The sequence below is a fragment of the Rhinatrema bivittatum genome, chromosome 11, assembly GCF_901001135.1.
Source record: "Rhinatrema bivittatum chromosome 11, aRhiBiv1.1, whole genome shotgun sequence".
NCBI classification, from domain to species: domain Eukaryota; kingdom Metazoa; phylum Chordata; class Amphibia; order Gymnophiona; family Rhinatrematidae; genus Rhinatrema; species Rhinatrema bivittatum.
Genome location: NC_042625.1, coordinates 76,362,012 through 76,384,140, shown reverse-complemented (window position 1 = coordinate 76,384,140; position 22,129 = coordinate 76,362,012). Strand labels below are relative to the sequence as shown.

At 44.5% G+C, this 22,129-nt stretch overlaps 1 protein-coding gene across 1 annotated transcript in view; it reads left to right on the top strand.

Moving 5' to 3' along the window:
- The window catches only part of BICRA (BRD4 interacting chromatin remodeling complex associated protein), a 117,487-nt gene extending 98,355 nt beyond the window's left edge, over window positions 1-19,132 (top strand). Inside the window, exons 10-15 of the mRNA XM_029620045.1 lie at window positions 7,552-7,677; window positions 9,126-9,187; window positions 9,473-9,621; window positions 12,593-12,687; window positions 13,135-13,237; window positions 13,823-19,132. Of these exons, the coding sequence (XP_029475905.1) occupies window positions 7,552-7,677; window positions 9,126-9,187; window positions 9,473-9,621; window positions 12,593-12,687; window positions 13,135-13,237; window positions 13,823-14,994 (1,707 nt within the window). The 3' untranslated portion in view covers window positions 14,995-19,132. The remainder of the gene's footprint in view (window positions 1-7,551; window positions 7,678-9,125; window positions 9,188-9,472; window positions 9,622-12,592; window positions 12,688-13,134; window positions 13,238-13,822) is intronic.
- The last annotated feature ends 2,997 nt before the right edge of the window (window positions 19,133-22,129 follow it).

Here is a 22,129-nt window from a genome sequence, read left to right as displayed (position 1 = left end):
GTCAATCAGACCCGGGAGGCAGAGCTTGTCAAAGCAGAGATTAGATTTTTGCTCTCTGCGGCTGCGCATGTGTTCCCGCGCAGGAAAGTAACAGATTCTCCTCAGTCTGTTTTTTCCGCGAGCGGGATCACATGCGGGGCTGAATTCTCCACAGCGTTTGTTTTCTTATCATGTCAAAAACGTCAGGTTTTAAACCCTGTACTTGTGGCAAGGTAATGTCGGTCACGGATGGCCATGACCGACGTTACCGATGCCTGGGGCCAGAGTACAACTTAAAAGATTGTGAGTTTTGTTCCCGAATGTCCCCAAGAGCCCAAAAACAGCACGATTACAGGATACGGGAACTTTTCAGTTTTTCAGAGCCATCGGAGGCTCATTCTTCGCCTGGCCCCTCGACAGCGTCTCTGAAAATGAGTCTTTGGGCAGTCACGTAATTCTAGAAGTTTCGGCAATACTGTATGTTTAACTATAAAAGAAGGGTCACTTCCTGTATTCACTGAGATGCTGGTCGTTTTGAAAGACACGGCTCCCTCACAAAAACGAGCATTGTCGTGGGATCCTCAACCCTCCAGGCTTGGAGGTAAGGACTTGCCGAGACAAGATAGGCCACCGGATCCGAAAGGACCAAAAGAGCCTCAGCGATCGGCACAGGAAATAATGGCGCCTACAACTTACGCGCCCAAAGTACCTTCTGCGCCCAAATCACCGTTGGCGCATAAGTCTTCTGCACCCAAAACGACTTTGGCGCACAAGACGTCTGCGCGCAAGGCGCCGAAGAATTATGCGCACAAGTCGACATATGCGCACAATCTACAAGAAACATCGGCGCACAAGACGCTGAAACATTCAATACCACAGCGGTTAAAAAGAAGACATCAGTCTCCTGAGATACTGCTTTCCACCTCTTCAGATTCCAACTCTACAGAGGTGAAATTAAAATGTATAAGACGATCACCGTTGGAAAGAGGAACCCACAAATATCGCCATCACCATAGGCGATCACGTCACTCGCATCAAAAGGAAAGGAAGCCAAGGGACACCTGGGAAATGAGTCCTTCTATTTCTAGGTCATCCCATACACGAAGTGCAGGCACCTTATCTCGTAGAGACATCATACAAATCACTTCCTCTGCTGCATCTACATCCTCAGATAATTCTGTTAAGACCACAGAGGGCAAAATGAGGAGCAAGTATGATGTGCCAAGTGCTTCCCCTCAAATTCCTACAATGCCACCTAAACCATGTGAGTTACCAAAACAATTTGGTCATTCAACAATGCCTCCTCAAACAAAAGAGGCATTTTTTCAATTATCCCAGTCGTTAGCAGGTTTTTATGAAACACTTCAATCATCTTTTAAAATGTCTAACGAAATATCTGTTAGTTCCCCGGAACACAGACTACATACCTCTAGAGAACTGTCGGTGGAGCCTCCGGCATCCCCAATAACAAAATGTCCAATGTCACCAATTCAACAGCAAGATACATCTATCGATTCTCTGTCTCCGCAAACATCCCCATCCTCATCTACCGGATTTCCATCGGATCCACAGGAACAACCGCACGAACCGTTTTCCCCTCCAGAGGACCTGACATACCCAAAATGTTTAGAAAAATTGGGAACGATGTTACATCTGGAGGTACAAAAGGAGACCGACCCTAGATCAGAAACCTTTGGTCTCCTGAAAATTTTCGATACTCCGGGAAAACCAACATCTCTCCCACCACAAGAACTATTACACACCGTCTTACAGAAATCTTGGGAAACACCTTATTCCCTGTCAGCGGTTTCAAAGAAAACGGATATAAAGTTTTGCATGCGCAAAACGTCGCCTTACTCTATGACACAACTACCACATGCGTCAATTGTGGTAGAGTCTGCAATGCAAAGATTCAAAAAGGCAAAGTTACATGCCTCATGTCCGCCAGGCAAAGACAACCAATATTTGGATGAGTTGGGCAGAGATGTACCACAACTCAATGTTGAGTGCCCGCATTTTGCACCATCAATTCTACATGGTACAATACCTCCTATGAGTGCATACAAGCCACAAAAGGTATGCTTTCCTCGACGGAAGATCAGATACCACCGCCTCTTCATGACATGGAGGAGTGTTCTCGACACCTTCTGCTGTCGATATATGAGGGGTTTGAAACATCTTCTAGAGCATCGGCAACATCCATTGCAGCCCGTGGGATGGCATGGTTATGTTCTAGTACGATACAAGAAGATTTACACGAGAAACTAATGAACCTCCCGTGTACAGGAGACAACCTGTTCGGAGAACGGTTTCAAGACACAGTTGTCAAATTAAAAGAGGAAGCTCTAGCAGTCCAATCCTAAACATCACAACCTCACTACTCGACCACGCATTGTTATGTAGGACCTACTCGTAGACAATCCTACGCTCGTAGGCCTTACTGGTCTTATTTATTTATTTATTTATTTCGGATTTTTATATACCGACATTCTCAATACAAGTATCGAATCAAGTGGTCTTATCAATCTTTTCGTACATAGACGTATCCATCTTACCAGCGTCCTCTGCCGAAACAACACAACTCAACTCAACATAGGGGTAAACCACATAACCAAAGACAGCAGACACAACAACCAGCTGCTGCAGTAAAATCAACGCCATCTTTTTAGTAACCCAGCCACCACCACTACAACAAGCACCAACTGGCAGAATTCATTCTTGCCTTGCAACCTGGGAGAGAATAACAACTGAGTAATGGGTTTTAGATATAGTACAACACGGCTATCAACTCCAATTCACCACAAAACCCATACTACCTCACCTTTCCACTCTAAAGAGTCAAAGCTTCCAACCAAAACTGGGGGAGGAAATTGCTTTGCTTCGCAAACAAAAGGCTATTCGACAGATTTTCCCGAAAACCCAACAGGTGGGGTTTTATTCCCCATACTTCCTCATACCCAAAATGTCGGGTGGCCTTCGCCCCGTATTAGATCTACGGGAATTGAACAAATTCCTGACCAAAGAAAAATTCAAGATGGTATCGTTGAAGTTGATCCTACCTCTGATTCAACCCAACGACTGGATGTGTTCCATCGATCTAAAGGATGCTTACACACATATTCCAATCCATCCATCCTCTTGGCGATACCTGTGCTTCTGCTACAAGCATCATCACTATCAATACAAAGTTCTTCCCATTTGGACTGTCGGCTGCACCCAGGGTTTTCACCAAATGATTGGTTGTGGTGGTGGCTCATCTCAGACAACAAGGAATAATTATATTTCCGTATCTGGACGATTGGCTGATAATCGCCTCAGCTCCGAGCATCTTAATCGATCACCTCCATCAGGTGATAGACTGCTTACAGGAATTAGGACTAGTGATCAACTTTCAGAAATCACACCTACAACCAACACAACAACTACAATTCATAGGAGCATGCCTGGACACCACTTGCAACCGGGCATACCTCCCAACCGAGAGAGTAACACAAATACGTCAACTTCTCCATGTGCTGAAACATACTCAGACACCTTTGGCGAGACAAATTTTAGTAGTCCTAGGCCACATTGCAGCGGCTATTTTCACGGTTCCCAACACCAGGCTACACATGAGACGCCTGCAATGGGGACTAAAACGTCAATGGAAACAACACTCACAACCGTTGATACAAAAGTTATCATTGACTTCCGAGATGAGACGGGACATAACATGGTGGCTTCTAGACTCCACCCTGTCCAAGGGAGCATTATTCAGTTCCCCTCCGCACAACGCAGTCTTAACCACAGATGCGGCTCTCAAGGGATGGGGAGCACATCTCGAGATTTACGAAATGCAAGAGTTATGGACAATCTCAGAGCATACTCTGCAGATATTTTTATTAGAACTCAGAGCGATTCGAAATGCATTACAAGTGTTTCAGGACCATCTGAAAGGTTGCAGGGTCATGATCTACATGGACAATCAAGTCGCAATGTTTTACATCAACAAACAAGGAGGGTCTGGTTCATGGTCCCTTTGCAAGGAGACCCTGACAATCTTCGAACATGCTCACCAGAATTGCATACACCTGCAAGCAACTTATCTACCAGGAGTGGCAAACACAAGAGCGGACAGGCTAAACCGCATCTTTCATCCTCACGAATGGGCACTCAATTCGGAAGTCGCCCATTACATCTTCATGCAGTGGGGGACGCCTGCGATAGATCTCTTTGCAATGGAAATCAATGCTTAAGTTCCCGAATTCTGCTCGATAAGACCAAGCCAATTCAGGATCGCTCAGGACGCCTTCCTCATTCCGTAGACGACAGGCATCCTGTATGCCTTTCCTCCCATACCACTGATAACAAGGACAATTCAGAAGTGCATAACGGACAAAGCTCAACTAATACTCATAGCCCCGGCTTGGCCGAGGCAACCGTGGTACAGTTTCCTTCTTCGACTATCCATCACGGACCCAATTCGATTACTGAATCGTCCAGACCTTCTCTGCCAAGATCAGGGGACGCTCCTACATCCACTCCACTCATCTCTCCGTTTGACAGCATGGAGATTGAGAGGCTCCTTCTAACAGAGCAGGGAGTTTCCACTTCGGCACAGTTCATCTTGTTAGAATCCAGGAAACTCTCAACCAGGAAAAATTATAGCTATAAATGGAGACGCTATTCTACCTGGTGCATTTCCAAAGGCGTACCACCATTGGACTGCTCGCCTGAGCTACTTATAGACTATCTTCATACACTATACGCAGCTGGTCTCGCAACATCATCCATTAGAGTTCATCTCAGCGCCATAGGCGCATATCATAGACCAGTTAACAATATTCCTATATCCAATCATCCCTTACTATCTCGTTTCATTAAGGGGCTCACTCACCTTCGTCCTCCGATCTCTAAGCCTCCAGTTCCGTGGAACCTCAACATAGTTCTGGAACAGCTCATGCTTTTCCCGTTTGAACCCATGGACTCGGCACACATTAAATACCTCCCATGGAAGGTGGTATTCCTGGTTGCAGTAACATCAGCACGACGAGTCAGTGAATTACAAGCCTTGGTCCATTACTTTCCATATTTACAATTTCATCACCAAAAGGTGGTTCTCTGAACTCACCCGTCCTTCTTACCAAAAGTGGTTTCTCAGTTTCATCTCAATCAAATCATAGAACTACCCATATTTTTCCCTAAACCTCATGCAAATGATAGGGAAAAATTACTGCATACACTAGATTGCAAAAGAGCCTTGGCATACTACAAAGAGAGAACAAACTCGGACTCCCGGGTTTCTCAACTCTTTTTCTCTTTTGACCCGAAAGCACCTGGACTACCAGTGGCTAAACGCATCACCTCCAGCTGGATAGCACAATGCATTATGTTCTGCTACGACAAGCAGAAACTACAGTTACATTCTGTTCCTAACGCTCACCAAGTCAGAGCAGTGGCGGCCTCCTTGGCACAATTTAAAAATGTACAACCCATAGACATTTGTAAGGCAGCTACATGGTCATCGCTCCATACCTTCACATCTCACTACTGCCTTGATCAGCAAGCAGCCACTGATGCGAAGATAGGGCAAGCAATCCTTCAATCTCTATCCTCTTGTTCACGGGCACTGCCATACTGTTAATGATCACGTCCAAACATATATATATCATAAACGACGTGATCGGGAGCTTGGGACTCCCATGACAGCATGGCTAATTCAGCCCTGCTATCGACGGGGAAAAAGCAAGTTTGCTTACCGTAAACAGTGTTTCCGTAGATAGCAGGATGAATTAGCCATGCTGACCCACCCTCCTCCCTGGCAGTCACCGTCTCTTCGACTACACTACAGCTTAATCACAGACTGAGGAGAATCTGTTACTTTCCTGCGCGGGAACACACGCGCAGCCACAGAGAGCAAAAATCTAATCTTTTTTTGTTTTAAGACAGCTGTTAGCTAGGGAGTTCAATATAGATGTGTGTGAGACTATGGTGAACTGCTTGTCTTCATGGAACATCTGTTACAGGTAAGCAACTTTGCTTGATTTATAATTTCTATAGTGTTTCTAACCAAAGGCCCTCCAGCCCTAAGTTTCTAGCTCCTAATATATTTATTTATTTTATTTTATTTAAAATTCTTGTATACCGCACAATGGGTAGGGGGCTATCCGTCTAGGCGGTTTACATATTTGCACATACACAAGTAGTAATACATATTAACAAACAGGTCATAAATTCATATACAAACTCGTTAAAATTCATAAAATAAACAATAAAATTAACAATCATAATGTAGTGTGACAAACTTAATATAAATTGTATGCATATATGTTTAGTATATGAAGCTAACACTGTGCCATAGGTAGTGGTTTAGTAGTGATTGGATCTCCTGCATTATGAAATCCTTGTCCTCTGTAACAGACACAATCTGGGAACTGTTGTCAATGCTCCTGTGGGTAAAAAAAAAAAGTGTGGCTGCCGTGTTAGTCCACTTGAATGAACGGAAATGAAAGTTAAATATATGAGGTGATACCTTTTCATTGCCCTAAATACATTGCTTGATTTGCTTTCAGGACATGACACTCCCTTCCTCAGGTCCAAACAACAAGCAAAAGATGAGGCCCATATTTAGAAGCATTTAGAAAGATAATTCAAAAGTTATGTGGCTAAGTGAATATTTGGGCTCTTAGCCGGCTAAATGTTAGCTGGAAATTTTTATTAGCCGGCTAAAATTTATCCTAATAATTTAGGGGCATTCTGGGGGCATTTCGGGAAGGAGTTGTATTAGCCGGCTAACTTATCCAGCTAGATCTGGTCAGGCCAAAGAGCTGTCCTGAAGTTAGTCGGCTAAGTTTAAGATAGACAACTATTTTCAGTAGTGCAGCTGCACTTTTGAACGTAGCTCCAGAGTTAGCCAGATATGGGCCTCAACATTGCTGGAAAACGAGTGACTCATTAGGTGCTTTCCAATGACAGTGTGAAGGGACAAGGGGCATTGGATATTGCGATGGGGTAGACAGCAAGAAGGAAAGGATGCGTCCAGGGCTGGTTTTCTATTGATGATATTGTAATGTTTGTTTATAATATTATGTGATATCATTTGACTGTAATCCAGTTTGAGGCACTTAGTGATAAAGTGGAGAATACAGTCCATATAAATATATAAATACATTTTCTATCAATGTCATCTTTTTGCTCATTCTGTTTGGACCTGAGGAAGGGAGTGTAAACTCCCGAAGGTTAATCAAATAATGTATTAAGTTAGTCCAATAAAAAGGGCTTATTTATTTTTGTTTGTTTAATTTTATTTCCTTATATTCCTGTTGGAGAAAAGGATGTTCGGTGGTGGTGGTAGAGTGAAAGCATACACACGCTCCAAAATTTAGTGGCTTTTTATTTTTGTGTATTTCCCTGAGTTGTGTGCTTTAGAAGCCTTTATAGAAGTTCACTGCAAAAATAAAATAATCTTGTGCCCCGTCTCCAGATCCACAGTAATACTTCGGTATCAAAGCTTAAGACCCTTTTGGTTCTTTTCCTGTGCAAGTCTTGTGGCCGTAGACGTGTTAAGTGACAGAGGCTTGTCTCCTTGTTCAGGGAAAGCCTGGCGTGATCAGTTCGGTGGCGGGCCTCAGCCTCATCAAGGGTCCTCTACAGATCCAGGTGCTGGGGAAGGGATCCCCCCAGCTCATGCAGGTGGCACCAGTCCAGTCCCAGCAGCAGGTGAGCCCGTAGTTCAGCAAGGAGGGGGAGGGATGGAGGGTTGCTCTGTTCTCATCTCTCGCATTAAAACAATGTGCATGTGGTAGCCTCTGAGAGGAGCCCCCAGCTGGGTAATGCTCTTCCATGTCCACATTGATCCAGGCAGTGGCACGAGGTCACTCGAGCAATGGCAGGTCATCTTGGCAGGAAAAAGCAATCCTCATCTCTCTGCTGTAAGGAGAGTAGTAATTCTGGCCGGTTCATAGCTTGTTCCGAATATTGGAGCTGCTTCTACTGTTTCACAACATATTAACCACACAATGGGGCGGATGCACAAAGCGCACTGTTTAACCCGTGGTTGGATGCGCATCCACAACTCCTCATGCTGTAAGGGAATTAGCGCGTCCAAAACGCTCGTCCAACCCCCCCCCCCCCCCCCCGCACGAAACTAATAGCGATTATCACATGCAAATGCAAGTTGATGAGGCTATTAGCTATTCTCCCCACATCCAAAAATAAAATGTGTACCTGAGCAGCCCAAAAAGGTGTACAGAAAAGCAGAAAATACTGCTTTTCTGTACATCCTCCAACTTAATATCGTAGCAATATTAAGTCGGAGGAACCAAAAGGTTTATAAAATAATAAAAAATATTTTTTAAAAAGTGTGCTGGCAGTCAGGCTAGGAAAAGGGATGCTCCATTAACAAGCGTCCGTTTTCCTAGCTCGTGGCTGTGCACAGGTTAGGAAAAGGTCACTCGTAAAACTGAGCATGCGTTTTCCTAATCCACTGACAGCCACCTGACAGCCACCTCTCCTGGGCACCCGCTGCCACGGAGGTGCTAGGGGTGCACATTTGTCCCTAGTGCCTTCTTGGCAGTGTGACCCCTCATTTAAATATTCGGTCTCGGGCCCAGGAGAGGTGGCTGGGCGTGCGTTAGGAAAGCAGGCGCTCAACACTGAGCACCCGTTTTCCGCGCTGATTTATTGCTTCGTCTCCAATGATTGCTTAAAGCTAATTTATTTAGCCAGGATGCATGGCAGAAATACAGCATGTCCAGCAGAGGGAGTATTAATTAGCACAGCATTTATGCATACATTATTATTATTATTATTATTATTATTATTATTTGTAAAGTGCTGCCAGATGTACACAGTACTGTACAGATACACATAATATATATTCCCTACTCCTTGGAGTTTATAATGTAATCAAGACAAACAGAGCTTTGAGTGATTGGGAAGATCTAAAGAATTGGCTAGGAGTGGGATTATTTTTGGAAGGAGCAATTTAAGCCTTTCATTTACATCTTGTGGAGTGTTTTGGGGGGGTTTTTGTTGGGTTTTTTTTTAGGGATTTTTGTGTTGGTTTTTTGGTTTGTTTGGTTTTTTTTTTTTAAGTGGGACATCTCTGTACTGCATAAAAAGTTAATTGACCAGTGCTCCTTCTGCCTTTTTTTTAACCCCATCAGTATGACAGTAAACTTGGGAGCCTGAAAAAGACTCCAGCCCTGCAGCCCAGCAAGGAAGCCTGGTAAGAGATTTTAGCACCTTTCTCTTGACTGTGGCAGTGTCACCCAAGATTCATTTTTGACTGTGGGAGTGTCACCTAGCCTTCATTGATTTTGTGGCATTTTTAGTGATGATGTATCGCTTGCTAAGTGCTGTCTTGTGGAGCCCATGGTGCTATTTCTGCATCGCCTCGTTTAAGCAGCCTCCGTGTCTCACAAATAGTTTTATTCTCAGGCTGATTGCGAGCTCAGCAGAGTTCACCGGCCTCGTGAACTGCGTGCTCAGCTTGTTTGTGCCCTTTCTCTAGTTTTCTGGAGCAGCTTCATAAACACCAGGGGGCAGTGTTGCGTCCTGATTACAAGACATCATTCCGCTCCTTCGAAGATGCCCTGCAGAGGCTCCTTCCCTATCACGTCTACCAGGGGATGCTGCCCTCTGCCCTGGATTACAGAAAAGGTAAGTGTGCTCCCTAATGCAGGAGTGGTGGCAGGATCTTCAGCTGATTTAATGACCATACTGGAGACTTTAGGTGTCTTCCAAGTAATGAAGGAGCCTGCATATAAAGTTGCTTCATATTTTAGACCTATCTTTCTTTGAGTGGAATGCCGAATCTGAGTTTAGGCTTGTAGATTTTAGCGATGCCGGGCCCATGGTGTGAGCACTTTACTGTCTCATTTTCAGTTGGAGGTTTTAAGATTGGTAAGAATAAGCGGTTTATAGTTCAGAAAAAGGGGGTTCAAGTTTTTTCTGTCACCTTCTTACAAACATGGGAAGTGTCTTGCAGGATTCACTGAAGAGCTGGTGGTTACCCAGGGACCTTGACATAAGGAAAGCTTTTGACCTAGTTGCCCCTGTTAAAGATAAGGCTATTTGCTAGATATGCTCCCTGGTTCTCAGAAATATTAAGGGACATTAAAAGAAAATACAGAGCATCAAGTAGAGTATAGTTGGTGTAAGTCCTGCTTCAAGACTGATAAATCAAGCTATAAAAATCACTTGCGTTGTAATAAGGTCACCAGAGACGTTAAGAGCGGTTACTTCTCAAATTTAACATAATGGCTCCAAATCGTGCAAGAAAACTTTACAATCTAGACAGTCATCTTTTGCTTTATTCTTCCTCATTCCTCTAAAGCTTGATGCAACCAGTTAACCAATCTGATAGATGCTGGGAAAGGTTCAGTTCTGGTTCTGTTGACTTCTGATTTTGTCCAGTGCACTGGATCTAGCAGAGAAGGTTTTACAATGGTTTAAATGATATCTAACTGGGCAAACTCAATTTGTTCAGCTGGGATTTTTCCTCCTATTTTTCTTTACTTGAGATGGCTCCAGGGGTCCATTCTGTCTCCTTTTCTTTTTCCCCCAGGAGACATAATGTGACTTTTATTTATTCTGCCTTTCGTAATATTTCAAGATAAGGAAGTTTGGAGTCTGATGCAGATGCATATTGACAACATCTCTTTGGATCAGGCAGACTAATGTTGAATGCTGTATGGGTGGGTTGATCCGTTGATTAAAATCGAAGAAGCTAAAAAATGAACTCAACAAAAATGGAGGTTCTCTGGGTAGAGAAAAAACCCAATCTAACCAAATAAATTACTCTAACTGGAAGGATAACCCTTAAACTTAATGACAAGGTACTGTATGTAGCCTTGGGATGTTACTAGACTCTGAGGTGCAGGCAGCAGCAAGTTAGCCGGGATATTTAGCAGGACTTAAATTGGTGCGGCTCCTGCTGAAAATACTCAGCTAACTCTAGGGCTCTTCTCTGGTCAAACCTGACCTGACAAGCTCTGAACATCAGCTAAATCTACGCCTCACCTCTGGAATGCCTCTTGTTTGATTTGGATAAGTTTCAGCTGGGTAATGACATACCCCAGAGGAATTCACTCCCAGCCCTCGGGGTCCACAAACAGATAAAGTTTTCAGGATGCCCCTAATAAATATGCCCTGCTTCCATTGTATGCAAATTATCTGATGCATGTTTGTTAGGGATATCCTAAAAACCTTTGCGGCCCTCGAGGCCTGGGAGTGAATTCCACTGGGGCATATCATTATCCAGCTTGGTTCCTTTGATATAAAACACATTACCTTGTATGGATCCCTTGCCCACCTCACCCTCATTAAAAAAAAAAAAAAAGAACTCAATTGGATCAGCCCTAATTTTACTTCAGTTAGACATCTCTGCAGCCTTTGATACAGTGGATCATGCGATTTTGTTATCAAGGCTGAAAGATATAGGGATAACATCAACTGGTTTGAAATGGTTTGCTTCGTATCTGAGTAATCAGAAACAGCAGGTGAGAAAAGGAAGGGATTTTTCTTCATGGAAATTAATGGAGGATGGTATGCTACAAGTGGCAGCACTATTGGCCATTTTGTTTAATATATATTTATTACTGCTGGCAAAGTTGTTAGCATCTCTAGCAATTAGTTATTATATGTATGCCAATAATGTACCACAAAACAAGCAGTTAATGTTAGTTTTGAATATCTATCTGTCAAGAGTAAGTGGATGAATAACTAACAATAGGTAGGCAGTGAACATTAAAAAAAAATATATATATTTTATTATGGATTGGTCAATGCAAATGGTGGTACAAGTGTCTGTGCTGAGCTGTATAGACTACTATAATTCTCTTTATCTTGACGTACCTAAAACATTACTAAGAGTTTTGCAACTGGTATAAAATGCCAGTCAGAACAGTATTAGGAGTATCTCATACTGAGCAAATTTACCCTCACTTGCAGAGGTTACACTGGTTGCCTGTACAGTAAAGGATAGATTTTAAAGTACGAATCATGATGCATAACATAAAAAGTTGCAATGTTTTGCAGTAATTCTGGAGATATGTACCAACTCGTGCATTATGATCGTCAACAGAATTTGTTGAAATTCCATCTTTAAAAAAATGTAAATTATAGGAAACAAGAAAGAAGGCTTTAATTGTAACCAGGACCAAGTTTATGGAATTCTATCCTGTATGAATTATGCAGTGAAAATGATTATCTAAAATTCAGGAGGGGGTCTTACTTTTTTAAACAAGCTTTTGTTTGTTAGTGCTAGCAAAGTGCATGTTTTAACAGTTATATTGTATGTGATGTGTGACTTTTATTGTAAATCCACCTTGAACAATGAAAATTGAAAACTGCAGTATATAAGTCATGGATGTGTTCATTTGTTTCATTTGTTTTGGCGGTACACACATCTCATGAATGGATAGTACGTGCGCAAAATGGATGTGCACGAACGTCTACTGCTGAACTACATATGCATGCACTCTATTTTGCACATGTACTATCCATTCCTGATATGCATGAACCACCAAAACAAATGAAATGAATTGACTAGTGAATGCATATCCCTAATATAAATGTAATTAAATACATTGCTCTTTCTCTCTTCTTTCCTCCCTACCTCACTACACAGTGGATGAAGAATTTGAAGCAGTTTCTACACAGCTGTTGAAACGTACCCAGGCCATGCTGAACAAGTATCGACTGCTACTTTTAGAGGAGTCAAGGGTAAGGTGTAGCAAGCGGACTCAGAGGAAAGCCTTAACATTCAGAAGATTTGTTCTCCTTGGGAAACTTGAGGACTACAGTTCAAGTCATTACTATCTACCAGACGTTCCTTAGCCTATATGAAATGAGGTTTGGTCCATAGTGCAGGTTATAATATACCTTTTATTGTGAAGGGAGTCCCTCTTAAAGCACTACCTTGTTCAACTCTCGCTATGGTTGAGGAGGAGATTAAGAGACTTGCTGAAGGTTGCACATTAGTTCTGGAGATTCATATATATATGTTAGTGTGAAGTTTATAGAGTTCACAAGTTTCACAGCTTTGTAATGTAATCACTAGGCTACTTGCCCCAGCACAGAGCCAAGACACCTCAAGGGTTGCTGAACCAGATTGTCATATGTCACATGTTTTCTTGACAATTACATCTGATTTAATTTTTCAATGTGCAGAGGGTGAGTCCATCTGCCGAGATGGTGATGATTGACAGAATGTTTATTCAAGAAGAGAAAACTGCACTGTCCTTGGACAAGCAGCTGGCCAAGGAGAAGCCAGGTTTGTTGCTAATTTTCTCATAACATTTTTCTTCACATTTCGCCTGGCCTCAAAATGTTGGGTAAAAATATTGGGATGATAGTCAAGCCAACTCAGGATATGGCATATTATGTGACATCTAGTAGTATTTGGGTAGCGTTTGGCTCAAGAGCAGAACTGACTGGAACACGTTTACTTCAGGCTTCAGTTGTGATTGTGCGAAAGATACTTGATTCCTGGGATGCGAGGTGAGAATGCAAAGTATGTCCTATGACCAGTAGTGACACAGTTCACTCCCAAGAAATTTCAGTTTCTAAAGCTGAAAATTAGTTTGTTTTGCTCTAAAGCCAAAAAATACGAACAATAAAAACTGTAGATATACAGTTGGGGAAACTATAACCAAGTTGGATGGTTGGGAAGGAATTAAGTGGAGGTGTAATGTGATGATCAGATTTTATGTGATGAGGTCAAGGCAGAAAATAAGTTAATCGCACAAAAGTTGAATGCAGAAGGCAAAGACCTCTAAGTCTTAACCATGGTCGCAGTGATATTTAATGCTTCTTGCAATATTTTTGACCTGTTAACTGCTGCTGTTTTTCTCCACAGATGAGTATGTTTCCTCCTCTTCCCGGTCTCAAAGCTTCACCTCCTCCCTGGCCCCTGCTTCAGCATCCAGCCTAGCTCCATCTAGTGAGAGTTTAAGACCACCTCCATTGCAGACTGCCACACAGATCAACCCAACCAAACTTGTCATCAAACACAGTGGTGGCTCCCCTTCTGTTACATGGGCCAAAGCGTCGCCAATACTGGATGGGGATGAGGATGCACTGCCATCACGAAGCAAGCCCCCGATCAAAACATATGAGGCCCGGAGTCGGATTGGGTTGAAGCTGAAGATTAAGCAAGAGGCGGGCCTCAGCAAGGTGGTCCATAACACCGCCCTGGATCCTATTCACCAGCCACCCCCGCCACCCGGGTGCACAGTCATCAAAACTGAACAGCCATCAGTGGCCTCTGCCACAGCCGGACAGATGAATGGCACTCTGGACCATGCCAGTCCAGCACCCGCTGAGAAAAAACCCATTGTGACCTACTGCCGACTCCCACTTCGCAAGACTTACCGGGCGAATGTGGACGCTTTTGTGGCAGAAAAGGCAACAGATTCCTGCTCCAAGGCGGTCATCCCAAAGACTGAGAGAGCCCCCACCCTGCCCCTTAATCAAGGGGATGGCTCCAGGAGCGTAATCACCTCCCATAAAACCCATGGGAGCCCCTCCATGCTGGCGGACAAAAATAGGCCAGATGAGAGCTCCAAGGTGTTGTTTTTCAGTCGGGGTGACGCACGCTCCTTGGTGATGCAGGGCAGCCCAGCACCCAAGATTGAAGACTCCACCAGTGGCCTTATGAAGGAACTTGCCGAGGCAGAGGATGAGTTTTATCACCGCATCATCAAAACAGAGCCCCCTGACAGTAGTGCTGCAGCCTGGGAGGTGCCCCTTCCCCCCAAGCGCAGGAAGTCAGAGTCACGTGACGTCGACAATGCCAGCTTCTCCAGTGACAGCCCTCAGGATGACTCCCTAAATGAGCACCTCCAGAGTGCCATCGAGAGCATCCTGAACCTGCAGCAGCCACAGACTGGGGGCCCAAATACCCGGACACCTTCCTCCTCATACAACTCCTCCTCCTCTCCCCCTTTCTCCTCACCTGTCCACCGCACAGACAGTTACCTCGCCCCCAGTCACAATGGTGGCCTCGGCACCAGGACGGTAAACAGATAACAGGGACACACTGCAAAGTGGCAGCAGGAAATAGCTGCTTAGTAAAGGTGGTGGGGGAACCCCATGGACCCAAGAACCAAGTGCTTATCAGCCAAACGCTTGGGCACCAGCTGTGGTGCACATGCAGCCACGCCAGAGCCTGTTCCTCAGGGTGCAGTGCTGTGGAAGGTGGGTGAGGGAGGGGGATCAGGCCTCACCTGTGTCTTGTACAGCGCTTGTCACATTCCCCCTCCCCACCAATAAAAGAAACAATATAAATGGAGGAGAAAAGCATCCCAAGTGTTTGTGGATGGTCCATAGATAGTGTAGATTCTGTGAGAGATTAATGATGGATTCCCCAACACCCCCCCCCCCCCCTCATGTTTTACATTGACTGACACGTCATTCCAGCAGGGGGGGTAGGCACCTGAAGGACCCTACAGCACAGTGGGGAGGGAAGTCGAAATTAAAAACAAATGTAGTGTTATTTTATTATTATAATTATTTTTTTTTAAGTATAAGTTATTCAAGCAACGAGTCTGGGATGTACCTAGGGAAAAGCAAAGACAGAAAAAGAGAGAGAGAGCGAGAGAGCGAAATTTATGGCGTGGAAATTACCAGATAATATGTTTACTTGTTAACAGCCTGACAGCTAAGAGCGTCTCTGCAGAATGCGCTTTAGGGAACGTCCGCTGGAACTGAGAAAAGAGGAAGGGACTGGGCCCGGGAGTGGTTGTACCAGGTGGGAGAAGAAGGGGGGATTACAGGGAGCACATTTTATGGGGGGGGGGGGGGGGGAATCAAAACTGGTATTGAGTAATAGGCCCATGACACCTTGGTGCTTTACGTATCTGTGGGTGAGGGGGCTGCATTGCGCTTCTTCCTCTGTCTGCAGTGGCTTGGGCCTTCCGCTCTGGCTTAGCCTGGGGTGCACCGATGAAACAGAAACAGCCAATAAGTCACTGAGTAACATGTCGTGTATAATGTAATTCTTTTTTTTTTTTTTTTTTTTGCACAAGACATTGCAGAGAGTTGAGATGGAGGCATGGACTCTTATTTATTTTGGATTTTTCCCCTATTTCATCCATCTTTCTCTATCTGTGGCTGTACCTGTTTTTGTTTTTTATAATTTGGGTGGGGTGGGGGGGGGGGCAGAGTACGTTGGCTGATCAGCTCTTAAGTGTGTCTTTCTCCCTGTGTTCTTTAGGCACAGCCTTCCTATTCTTTTTTCCTTATCCCTTAGAGCTGGCTGAACCAGACCTGGTTTTACCCCTCACTGAATGCTGCAGCCTGCACATGCCCAATTTTCCGAAGAAATGCGGACTCTACGGGTGTGCAGGTGCTCTGAGGCACAAACCCAGGACTGGCTCGTCCTGCTCCCAGCACACCAAGTCAGTGTCAGTTCACCGAGCATGAAAACACCCAAGAACAGAGAAAGCTAGACAGAAGCAGCCCACGCGTCCAGAAACTGCCCCAGACTGGCAGGTGCAGCACTGAAGGACACAGGTGATGCTGGAGCCGGCCCTCCTTCCTAGTCCTGTGTTGCAGTGCAGCAGGTACATTACCTGCAGTTCCTTCCAGTCAGTGCTAGCAAGTGCCATACAGCCAGGCAGTATATTTACGATTACTCTACTAGCTCCAGTCGTACAGAAGTAAAGGGAAAACCCTGCTCAGAGTCGCATGTCTGTAGGCTTCCTGTGCCTGCCCCATCACAAAGATTAATCAAATGCCCTTTCTGTGACTGCATCCAGAACAGATTGATGAGGTTTCTGGTACTGCCAGACGTTTTACGGTTGTCTAGCAAAAGTGCCAGATATCGACAAAGATAGATATCATCTGAGAAAAAAAAAAAAGAGTAATTTTTTGCAGATAGTTGTTACCATCATCAGCCCTCTTGGACCTTCAGGGTTTTGTGCTTTAGCCCCTGTTTCAATTAGATCATTCTGGGCTTGATTTTTACATTTGAGTGGAACTGAGTGAATCCTAAAGGGGATTCCTTGCTGGGCAGCTAAATGGGTGAGAGAATGCTAGTGTGTGTGTCTGTCTCTCTGTCTGTCTGTCTTGATCGCAGCAACCCGACAAGTTCTGTCCACACACGGACAATTTAATCTGACCATCCCCCGACGACCGATCTTACAGTCCTAGTTTTCTAATCCACGGGATGAGCCCACAGACACAGCACATCCTGGGCATTAATCAAGGCTGAAACCAAATGTGCTGATGCTCCTGGATCCACCTAGTCGCTTACACTCCGAGGGTCAGTGCATAACCGCTGAAAGGCCTATTTCTAGAGATGCGACTTCTGCTGGTCACTCACTGGGCTTCCTGACCTGTTACATTCACACCTTTTTCAGTTTTTACAGAGAACCTTTAACAGGAATTTTAACCTGGGGGTTTCACCACACACAAGAGACAGTCGGGCGTTGTCCAGTCCTCGGTGGAGCAGAGGTAGTGAAAGGCTGCAACTATATTCAGTCACCAGGCAATAAACTCTTTGATTGTGCTTCTGTGCTTCCCAGAAGGCCCAGAGATTTCATTACTGCAGTGGTTATAATTTGTTTATAGTCCTTTTACTAACCTTTCCATACCTCACCACAGGCAGGTTAAATCAATAAATCGTGACCATTTTACTTGATAGAAGGTGTGGGAGAGCTGAAGAGGGACATTTCCAGCCTTCCCAGGAGGTGTGCAGCTCCAAAGATTACAGCCCTGGCAGTGCCACAAGCTCTGCTTGCTCCCTGTTCGATTTCTGCCTATCCCAGGTACGCTGCTACTTCATTCACCTCCTGGCTGCCTTTTTCCCCTCCCATTCTCTTGTTAGCATAACAACATTAAAAGGCTCTGGCTTCTGGAAAAGCCCCAGTGGGTTTACCAGCGTCCCCCCCCCCTGCCCCCCACACCCCCCCCCCCTCATGAAATAAACGAGATCCCCTCTGTACTGACAGGGTCTCTTCCCCTCAGCAAGTCAAAACAGGCAATGATGAAAATGCCAAGCTACAGTCTTTAGTGTGCAAAGTGCTGGAAGCTTGCTAAATCTTCACCCCCTTCTCTGCCCTGTTTCTTTTCTGCCTTGCCCATAAGTCGTCTACGATTGACTATGAGGCCTACCAGGACTCATTTTGAGGGTCCAAATGGGCCCCTCTTCCTAGGGGGTTGTCAGCTGGCTCTACTTTTTCAGGACCAGCTAACCCAGTCCTGGTTTTACCTCCCAGCATTACATAGAAGCGCAGTTCCTGCCTTCCCTTAAGGACATCAAAACAAAGATCACTCATGCAGTGGAGTGAAACCAAGGTTGGATCAAACTGCCCTGAAAATAAATAAATAAAAGACGCAGTTGGCCACTCACCTTGACCATAGGCTGCTGTGTCACAGTTTAATAGCAATAACGAGAGCCTTAGTCTACCAGGGTTCCCAAAAAAAAAAAAAAAGTGTTGGCCTTTTCTGAACACCCCCTATGAGGAGGAGGAAACGTTTGTGCATGCGTAGAGGGCTCTTGCGTTTTATAAGTGAATGGACTGGGGCTGAGCATAGCATGCGCTTCCCCCCCTTCCCTTGTGAGCTGCCTGCTGTCCATAGCGAAACTTAACTGAAAAAATACAAATTGTGAATGCTTGGAAATTACCTTCAGACACTTTTTTTTTTATTATTATTATTATTATTATTTTAACAAGCCTTTTGCACATCATCTTCCTCTTCTTCTCATCCCTCCCCTCACAGAAAAAAATCTGGTTAACTTGATAGAGGTTCATGCAAATGATTTTGGGATATTTCTTTTTCTTCCCCATCATTCACCGCTATCACCCCCCTGCCCCCTCCCCTCTCTCCGCCAAAGGCATCCCCATCCCAAAAACCTTTCTGTCTGTCCGGAAGGAACTACAGGAAATGGCTCCGATATTCTGAACAGTTAATTTTACAGCCTCCCCCCGATCTGGTGCCCCCCTCCTCGGCCTGGCTAACAGCTCCAAACAGAAAGTAAGGGTTTCACTTTCCCTGCCCCTCCCCTGCCGGTTCCAGTGAATGCTATCACAGTCCTAAGCAAAATATAGTACTATTACAATAATTTTTGTACTGTATTTATTGTGTATAATGATTTTTTTAAAAGAATTATGTACATTTAGTACTTCTGTGTAAATTAAATTGCTTCTCTTTTTAAAAACTGTATAATGAATCGGGTTCATTTTTCCTCCCTCTTTCTTAAAAAAAAAAAAAAAAACCCAAAAAAACCCCAACCCTTTTAAATATACAGTTTCAAAACATGACTGGGAGTGAATTACTGGCTTTGTTAATTTCTGAAAGGGACTAATTAACTTTTTTTTTTTTTTTTTTTTGCAGTTAGGTATATGTAATATGTAGTGAGATATAAGGGGGTTTGTTAAGTCGACCAGCGTTGCTTGCGAGCGGCCCTTCCGTGGTGTAGCAGCAGGCATAGCGGAAGGTGATGATGTCAGGATGGTTCTCGGCCTGCTGATCAGTGAAGAGTTGGCGGGTGGAATAGCTGCTGAGCTCTAGAGCTTTCAGGTGATGGGTTATTTTCCACCACCAACCCCCCCCCCCCCACCCCAAAGTTCATCAGTGGACTTGTAGCGCCACTCTCTCTAAGAAAGGGGAAGCCCCACTGACGGCAGAGAGGACAAAACCAGGACTGACTTGGCCTGTCCCTTAATCCTGGAACCTACTGGCAAGTGGCCTGTGAAGTAAAACAGCCCGTAATGATTTCTGGTCAAGGGGACAGGCTGAACTGATCCTGCTTTCATTACATGTTTAGGGACATGTAGGTCTGATTTCACCTTTAGAAAATTAGGCTTCCCTATCCATAGATTAGAATGAGCGCTAACTCCAAGTTGGTTAACCTTTGTTCCAGGTCGGTCTGAGAGTTTTGAGTAGGATGCAGTATAAAACAGGAACTGAAGAGCAGGCCTGGTTTTGCTCATGCTTTGTGATGCGCTTTCACAAGGTTACTGGTGCCATACATGCAAACTGGGAAAACTTGGAGCTAGCACAGCCTGAGCCAAACAACTCCAGCCTATAGGGCAGGACTTCACCAACTTAGAGCCTTTGTGATCCCATTTTAGCACCTGAAAACTCACATGTCCCCTGAATGACAATCAAAACGAATTAGCAGAGGACAGTTCCCCTTCAACAATCACTCCACTCCCACCCTCCTGGTGCTACAGCTGATCCCCTCCCTAAACTTCCACCTCCTCTAGGCACCCCTTCCAGAGAACCTCCTCTTCACCTTTAGCTGAGTCCCTCTTATATCTCCAGTCTCTTCCCTTCCCAGCCCATCCCCTCTAGCCCTTTCTGTATCCCTCCAGCTGATCCTTTGCCATCCCATCCTTCTCTTACCTCCCTTCTCCAACTCTTCTCTTTCATCCTCCAGTCAATATTCTGTCATTCCCCCTCCCTAGCCAATTCTCCCACACCTCCAGCTAATTCTCCTTCTAAAACCTTCTGCCAGCTGATCCAACCCTCAAATCCCTCCCTTCCAAAAGCCACTCCTCCAGACAGCCCCTGGCCAGTGTCAATGGCAGTGTTTTCTGTTGTGCCTCTGTCTAAGAGCGGTTGATAACTGGTAGGAAGAGACAGCATGCTGATGACCGGGGCAATATTTTTTTCTCTTGGGTAGGTTCAGTGGTGAGTGAGGGGAGAGGAGCAGTGGCATCACTAACCCATGCAGGCTGGACCTGAGCCAGACAGTGATTCGCAAGCAGCAGCAGCATTAATAATAAAAGTCGGTGTGGGGCCCATGAGCCAGTGCAAATTCACAGGACCTGCAATGAACCCCTGTGCTTCCTCATGCAGGGCTTCCTGCATTCGTTTCTTCTGTTTTGTTGGGTATACGCATACCTGACCAACTTTCTAATACATGCGGGGAAAATGGATAGTTTGCGTGTATCTCACTAAAAATACATGCATACTCTCCATTTCCTCGCATGTACTAGAAAGTCATAAGACCTATGACTTTCCATACTGGGTCAGACCAAAGGTCCATCAAGCCCAGTATCCTGTTTCCAACAGTGGCCAAGCCAAGTCACAAGTCCCTGGCAGGATCCCAAGGGGAAGATAGATTCCAAGTTGCTTATCCCAAGAATAAGCAATGGATTTCTGCAGCTCTACCTTGATATAATGGTTAATGGACTTTTCCTTCCAGAACTTGTCCAAACCTGTTTTAAATGCAGCTACACTAATAGCTTTCACCACATCCTCTGTGAGCGAATTCCAGAGCTTAATTATGCATTGAGTAAAAAAATATTTTCTCTTATTAGTTTTAAATGTATTATCTACTAACTTCATTGTGTCCCTTCTGGTCTTTGTAGTTTTCGAAAGAGTAAACAACTGATTAACGTTTACATGTTCCATTCTACTCATTATTTTATAGACTTCTGTCATATCACCCCTCACCGTCTCTTCTCTAAGCTGAAGAGTCCTAACCTCTTTAGCCTTTCTTAATAGGGGAATTGTTCCATCCCCTTTATCATTTTGGTCGCCCTTCTCTGTAACTTTTCTAATTCTGCTATATCTTTCTTGAGATGTGGTGACCAGAACTGAACGCGCAATATACAAGATGAGGTTGCACCATGGAGCGATACAGAGGCTTTATGATATTCTCAGTTTTATTCTCCTCTCCTTTCCTAATAATCCCTAGCATTATATTTGCTTTCTTGGCTGATGCACACTGAGCAGAAGATTTCAACATATTTTCAGTGATGACCCCCAAGATCCTTTTCCTGAGTGGTGACTTCTAATGTGGAACCTTGCATTGTGTAACCATAATTTGGGTTACTCTTCACTAAGAGCGTCACTTTGTACTTGTTCATATTAAATTTCATACTTGCCAAAATAGATGTGACAAATGCACATCCCTACTACACAACCTGTGAGTGCATGCTGGCTCATAAGCCCCATACTGACTTCCCCTACTAATGCTGATGCCTGAAGAGTACTGCCATTTGAGGCACTTGTGACCCCAGCAGCGGATTTTTTGACACTGGGATCACAACTCAAGCCCTCTATAGGGTAACCCTTATAAGATGAAGTCCCTTATTGAGGATCAAGAGAAGACTTGATGTTTCTGATCTCTAGCTGTGGTTTCACGTCAAAGTATTCTGTCTTAGGAGGACCTAGGACTGGAGAGAAATCAAAGTTTTCAAAGTCA